The sequence below is a fragment of a genome, unplaced genomic scaffold (genome assembly GCF_019419815.1).
Source record: "Pyrus x bretschneideri cultivar Hongxiangsu unplaced genomic scaffold, Pyrus_bretschneideri_v1 Contig1, whole genome shotgun sequence".
NCBI classification, from domain to species: Eukaryota; Viridiplantae; Streptophyta; class Magnoliopsida; order Rosales; family Rosaceae; genus Pyrus; species Pyrus x bretschneideri.
In genome coordinates, this window is record NW_025999390.1 from 3,927,093 (window position 1) to 3,934,400 (window position 7,308).

General features: G+C 36.8%; 2 protein-coding genes across 3 annotated transcripts; both read left to right on the forward strand.

Moving 5' to 3' along the window:
• Window positions 1–55: 55 nt before the first annotated feature.
• LOC103951203 (GPN-loop GTPase QQT1) lies at window positions 56–3,353 on the forward strand. 2 transcript variants are annotated; one of them, XM_009362518.3, is made up of 11 exons: window positions 56–217; window positions 331–375; window positions 469–548; window positions 1,156–1,230; window positions 1,791–1,894; window positions 2,002–2,158; window positions 2,267–2,354; window positions 2,460–2,532; window positions 2,610–2,740; window positions 2,909–2,990; window positions 3,082–3,353. In XM_009362518.3, exons 1-10 carry the CDS (start codon window positions 126–128, stop codon window positions 2,982–2,984), a joined length of 921 nt encoding a protein of 306 aa, XP_009360793.2. In that variant the 5' UTR covers window positions 56–125; the 3' UTR covers window positions 2,985–2,990; window positions 3,082–3,353. The 2 variants fall into 2 exon arrangements, with proteins under 2 accessions (XP_009360793.2, XP_009360788.2); XM_009362513.3 differs by having other exon boundaries at window positions 2,909–3,353.
• A 2,429-nt stretch (window positions 3,354–5,782) lies between these two features.
• LOC103951196 lies at window positions 5,783–6,837 on the forward strand (the record flags this gene model as incomplete). Its single annotated transcript, XM_009362506.2, has 1 exon — window positions 5,783–6,837. A coding segment is annotated over one exon (738 nt), but the record flags the coding sequence as incomplete, so codon positions are not given.
• Window positions 6,838–7,308: the final 471 nt, after the last annotated feature.

Consider the following 7,308-nt stretch of genomic DNA (forward strand, 5'->3'; position numbering starts at 1 on the left):
TTTTGCCGCCGACTCGCTCCCTCAGTTACCGCCCCTAAAACCCTAACCCTCGCGATTCTTCGATTGCATCGCCCTGAACAATCACTTCTCTCGATTTTCCGACGGCTTTACCCTATAACCCAAAAATGGTTTTTGGGCAAGTGGTGATCGGCCCGCCCGGGTCAGGGAAGACCACTTACTGCAATGGTATGTCTCAGTTCCTCCAGCTCATCGGAAGGTAAAGAATTTCACTCTGATTTATGGGTTTTCAAGTTTTTCCATGGCTTCGGTTTTTGTTTTTAAATCTGTCTTAATGTTTGCATCGACCATTTCATCGTTTTCGGCTCGCAGGAAAGTTGCAGTTGTCAATTTGGATCCTGCCAACGATGCATTGCCGTAATTTTTTCAGTTTTTTAGTGTTTTGTTGTTCGTAATTGCAGTGTTGCAATTCATCCCTATGTAGAATGTTGAGCCTTTACGTGAATTTAGGTATGAATGTGCTGTGAACATTGAGGATCTTATAAAGCTCAGTGATGTGATGGTGGAGCACTCTCTTGGTCCCAATGGAGGTGAGCTCTTACTGTTCTTTATTGAATCTATAAAAGTTCAATACTTGGGTAAATTAAAGAGTAGAAATTGTTTGGTTCGGGAATGAAGAAGGAAAACGATGGAAAGATAGGAAGTTATGGGACTCGAGAATTTTTCTTTCGAAAATAGGTGACATTTGGAGAAGTTAGATGGTAGGAACAATGGTTACTGACTTATTTTTGTTATTTAAGCATTTTAAGGACGATTTCCGTTTACTGTAAAAGCTCTTCCTTTATTTCTAGTTTGGGAGTGAGCCAAATGGAGTAAAAGGTTCTAAAATACCCGCGAGATAGACAGCACGACAGTTAACAACTGCATGTCAAAGAGCTTCTATACCATAAAACATAAAGTCACTTGATACCTTTTTTTGTGGATGTACTTGATCAAGATGAAAACATGTAAAGTTTGAAAAGGTGTTGTGCATCAGATGGTTTATAATCACGTATTCCTGTTTATTTTTTGCGGAGATCCTCTTGAGTTACGACTAACCCATTAGTTGGTGCTGAAGCATGCCCTTTTGTTAGACTCAACAAATGATGCTTTATCTGGGCTGCAACTTCTGAAGTTTCTTTTGTAATGTTCATCCAGGTCTTGTATATTGCATGGATTATCTAGAGAAGAATATTGACTGGTTGGAGGCGAAGTTGAAACCTCTTATGAAAGGTTGGTGTGTTCTGCCTTGCTTTACTTGGTTAGAATGTTCAGGCTCTGGACATTGATATCATGATAATCCTTTTTTTGTTTACCCGAGGGGATGGTAATCGCGGTTATTTCCTTCCCTTCCATATTTAGATGTCCAGTCTCATCGTGATCTTTCCATGCTATATTATTGATTCTTGAACTTTTTGCAATTGTGTTTTTCATGTTGTTTAGATGAAACACTGTACGCTTGTACAGCTTTTCAGAGGGTATTCATGTGTTGGCTGGTGGGAGGACTTCTGTACATGTAGTTGCATTTTATTGCAAGAAACAGTTTCCAATTGGATCTTATGATAGTTCGGTATTAAACTTAAAGGTTTGACCAATGATGCCTAAATATATAAATGAAAATGAAACCTCTGGAAAACATAACCATTGTTTGAAAGCAAAATCAGCTTGTTTTTTCCTTTTTTCGGGTATAACTTATACATCATAATAGCACGTTTGAAAGGAATTGAATGTTAGTGTTCATCTAGTTTGTAATAGTGCCATGCTGCTGCCTAACTTTGTTATGAACGTTGCAGATCATTATATTCTCTTTGATCTCCCCGGCCAAGTGGAACTATTCTTTCTTCACTCCAACGCCAAGAATGTTATCATGAAGCTCGTAAAGAAGTTAAACCTCAGGGTATGATTTTAATCTTCTGTATATTTGTAGATTGCACCATTCACTTGGACCATGATAGTGGATGCACCTTTGGATTGTTATCTTGATGGCTTCCTGATTTGATGCAGTTGACCGCTGTGCATTTGGTTGATGCCCATCTTTGCAGTGATCCTGGAAAGTATGTTAGCACATTGATTCTCTCTTTATCAACCATGCTTCATATGGAACTCCCTCACATAAATGTCTTGTCTAAGATTGATCTAATAGAGAGTTACGGAAAGCTAGGTATGGTCATGGCTTGTTCTTTTGATATATTTTTTTTTTTCATTTTTCCTTATGCATCACATTTGAGATATCTGACTCATATTACTGTTTTCTTTTTAATCTCTGCAGCTTTCAACCTTGATTTCTTCACAGATGTAGAGGATTTATCTTATCTTCAGTACAAGCTTGATCAGGATCCTCGTTCAGCTAAGTACAGGTTTGATTATTTATGATCTTATGGGAAAAGACTATGAAAATCTTGCCTTGGCTTTTGTTTTTTAATTTTTTTTAATAACGAAAATGTTTCTTGTTTATATTGCAGAAAGCTTACTAAGGAGCTTTGTGAAGTAGTTGAAGATTACAGTCTTGTCAATTTTGCAACCTTAGATATCCAGGCATGCCAGTCCCTATCCACTTTACACCCGACCTCTTGAATTTTTTATGCTTCGTGTTCTCACTTGCTACTTTTCAGGATAAAGAGAGTGTAGGGAATCTAGTTAAACTGATAGACAAGAGCAATGGGTACATTTTTGCTGGTATAGACGCGAGTGCAGTAGAATTCAGCAAGATTGCAGTCGGTCCTGTTGATTGGGATTATTACAGATATCCTTTTTATTTTGATTCTACAATAAAAAGTTTGCGGGTAGCTCTTTATCTTGTCAAGATACTTGTGAATTATACTACTAAGTATTTGGAATTGTCCTTTAGCCACATCAGAATCTGCATTATCAAGAAATGACATTTTCTGTTTCGCTTAACAAAGTAGCTCACAGTTGCAGCAGTGCAAGAGAAGTACATGAAAGATGATGAAACTTTTGACGACGACAATGAACAGCCGGGAGACTGATAATATGTATGTATGAGAGAATGATGCTTGTCTAGTCCATCTTAGTTTGTTGGTCGTATGCTTCAGAAGTTCATGACTGTTCCCTCACTGACTTCAGATCCGAAGAATTCTCAACGTCATGGATACTTTATGCCGACAAGATCAGGCAACTCCCCGCTAAAGTGACTATTTTTGTATGATTTATATACTGTTTAGTCATGCCGGATTATTTATACAAATATGTTACTTGCGTAGAACTGTTTACAAAAGAGATTGAGCATATGATGATGTGGGTTTGATAACAAAACTGTGGTTTAACGGCGTAGATTGAGTTTTTATGTCGATGATCTGTTTAAGAACTCAATAATCATGCTGGCTTTTGTCGACGTATACTATAGTAGCCAGTGGATGTCAAGTTTGTTTATGTAAAAGTCGCGGGAGCACACACAGGAAGTCTGCTTGTGTGAAGTGAAGAAAATGCCTTCATTTCTGTAGATGTTGAAGGCTTCTGGAAGCCCTTAACATGGTTGAAGTGTTGTTGACATAAATGTCTGAGGGTGACGAAGTTGGGGCCCCGGTTTTCAAGTGGAAAAACTGCCCCGCTCCAAAATGAAGACTTGGGTGGGTGTAGGGACACTTGGTGAGTAGGTTGTAAGAATTTCTATTCTAGATGGAATGAGACGGGAATGATTATTATGAATTGCACATATAATGATATATTTTATAATTAAATTCAAACAAATATTATATAAAACCAAAAGTATATTCGAATTAAGCAGCAATGGGACCAAATTTTCCGACATAAGATATTTTCTTCTAAAAATAATAATGACATATATTTGAGTTTAGCTTATCCTATTGTAACGTAATGCCTTGGCAATTGGTCAGGGTATTTTTTAAAATTTTATTTATTTATTATTTCGGACAAATGATGTCTATAAAAAGACATTTAATTATTGAATTCATTGAAAAGATACATCGTATCTGATTTATACAAGTCGAACTATTTTAAATATCCTTCAATAGTTCAACCAACTACACACAACTATGACGAAAGCATATACTAATTTTATTGCCTCTCGTTTTTTCAACAATAAGATTGAGGCTGCGATTGTTATCCTGTTAGTACTAACAAACATGATTAAGACGTATTACATTTACAATAATCTTGAGATTTCACTTCAAATAATATTGCGTGCTTCGCAAGTTGTGCTTTCACAAATTATAATATTGATTTATGGTCTTTCTTCAGGGATCTTAGATTTGGTATAGCATGGAATGGACCAGCAGTGACGAATCATTTAGATTAGTGATTTGCTAATATCGTATTACTTACTAAAATAACTGCAATTATTGCTTTGCTCCTACTCCTAGCATTGCTATGAAACGTAATCAAATACGTCAAGGCATACACGATGTTCTATTTAATCTTAGTAATCCACAAGTTATTGAAAAATGACCGGGAAAATTATGGATAAACATCCACACAAAATTAATTTGCATACATTAGATTTTTTTTTTTTTTTTTCACTTTTGTAACTAACAAAATTATACAAGTAATACAAGATTTAAAATCGTTTGACGTCTAATGTTTGTTTCATATACACGAAAATTAGATTCATGTGTTTCATCTTAGAGCTATAAATGGGAGGGAAATTGAATTCGTGGCAAGTTTACTTAACGTGAATGGGAGAAGTAAGAATTGTAGAGCTTAGAAAGTAAAAGATGAGACAAGATGAACTAGTCGTGTAATTTGATTTCTAATTTTCAAGTATTGCACGGTAGATTTTAAGGGTGTTTCTTTTTCGATTCCATATGCGTTAGTAAACATAGGAAAAATTAGGATTAAAATTATTATTATTATTTTTTGACAAACATGGGAACAATTAGGATTAAAATTATTATTATTATTATTATTTGACAAACAATATTATCTACATTAAGGGAGATACTTAGCTTCACAATGAGCTAGCAATAATGTGGTTCAAATTCGCCTTTGGCAAGAATCGGACCTAAAACATCTCACTTACAAATAAATAAAAATACTATTAGATCGTAGTACTAAATGACATAAGTTAAAATTATTTAATTATACTGAATTTAATTCTCATTCTCAATAAATTAAAATATCAACGACACAAATAATAAAGGTAAATACTGTTATGCCATACATGCCAGACTTCCACGGCATTTTCAACCAATAGTTCATGGTCCTAGTGGACCAGGTGCTCCTTCTAGAAGAAATTATCTTACTCGTTTATGATTTTCACAAATACCTGCGCCACTCAATATTTTACGACTAAAAATGTTTTCCTGTAAATTTGGACCAATTCAAATTTCAACCCACTTCCCAAGCAAAGCATCCTGACCAAACCATGTAATTAACTAAATTTTATATAATATTTTCTTACCATTTTCTCTGTCCAAACATCCAGTCTGCGTATTTGCAAAAAATAATCTCAGACGTGTATATGTGGCATTATTTCCTTCCTCTCCAAGAAGTCAAACCCGCCCCAAAATCCATGTGGGTAGCAGAAGCTTCCGTGGCATTTTGCTTTTGTCAAACCATTCCTTTGACTAGAGGTTCGTTTTGGATCTCTCTCCTCAGCAGATCACATCATTCACAGCAAAACAACCCTTTATATATATATAATCTCTCTTTGCTTCCGATCAAACCAAATCACTCTATACTCAAATACCAAAACTCAAAAACTCAGGCTCGTTTGACAATCATTTCATCTTTAGTCCCTTGAATTTATTGAAATGTTAAGCCCTTTCAGCTGCGGATTCTTCCACTCGGAAGACGTTCAAGATGAACCCGTAAACATTTCGAGTCCTTGCTCCACGCCGAGAAGATCAAGGAGAAGCAAGCAAGGACTAGCAAGAACCCCTATTCGAGTCGAGGCCTCGACAAGTTCTCTGCGCTCTTAGCCGATCTAGAAGAGAAGCGGCAGAAGATTTACGCGCAAACGCCTCCGCAAGACATATCCTTCGTCCGCTTCGTGTTCAAGGACTCGAAGGAGGACTCCCCTCCCGTCCCGATCGTGATCAAGTTGAAGGACAACAAGAAAGAAGACCACAAAGAGAAAACCAAAACTCAGCTGGTGAAAGAAAAGCATGCAACGCGTAATTCGGGAAGTTTGGATAAGTTTACCGTTGAGCCCTCCACGCCCATAAAAGAAGTAGCAGCTCAGCAACCACCAAAGAATGATAAGAGGGTGCGTTCGTCATTGAACTTCAAAGGAATGAACTTGGGTATGTGGAGAAGGCCTTCTTACTATTTGCCGGTGGTTGTGGTGTTCATTTTGGTGCTGCTGGCGGTGTTCGGGCGGTCGTTTGCGATTCTGTGCACGTCTATCGGCTGGTACGCATTGCCGAATTTGAAAGAAAGCAATTCCGAGACAAAAAGAGCATCAAAGAAGAAAGACCATAGTAGAAGATTGAGTGACAATAATCATAATAATAATCATGGATCATTGTCTTCTCCAAAGAGTAACAACACGGCGGCCTACAGTACGCCTCGATCACAACAACACGGTCACCGGAAAAGTTGGTGACCGCAGTGATGCTATTGACTTGTGAATTTTCTCCGTATATTCCTTGGTTCTTTCTTTCATATTTCCTCTTTTATTTTTTACTCGGTCAAGATTTGGCTGCCCTGTATGTTCAGACAAGGTTCTGTTTTTGGTTACGTGTATCACCTTGGGTTGAAACCTAAAAATTCAAGCCCTGTATTTTGACTGTTTCTAAATGTAAATTATGATGATTAGTACGAGATTAGTCTGGAGATGTCTTGTTGTAAGATGTGATTAGTGAAGTTTGCCTTGTAATTCCACGATATATGTGGTTAAGTATATGTTTTGGTCTTGATAGATTTTTGGTTTTATGCTCAAGTTATTCACCACAATTTTCTCAGAACAAAAGCTAAATCAAGAATGATGGCTCGTTTGATGGCTTGGTCTAGACTGAAATGAACTTAAAATATTGAAACTGGACTTATGAAATTGGATAAAAACTAACATCTTACAAGTCCCATCTGATAAGATGCAAGACTCTTAAGATTGGGTCGTTAGACTTAATTCCAATCACATCCAGTCTCAAATTCCAATGTAAAGCGTGTGGTGTTAGCTCTATCCTAAAAATATAGATGTTTAAGAATTAGCAGATGAGTGGCTGTTAGGGTTCAAATGCCACTCGAATTCAGAAATAGCTAATTCTCTAATCTGTTGAAGCGTAGCAGTTGACTGGACATTTGAGAGTAAAACACGTTCAATAATTTGAGCGATAGGATGACCTACAAAAAAATTTAATACATAATTCTTGAAAAGATCCGGTACCCCGGCCT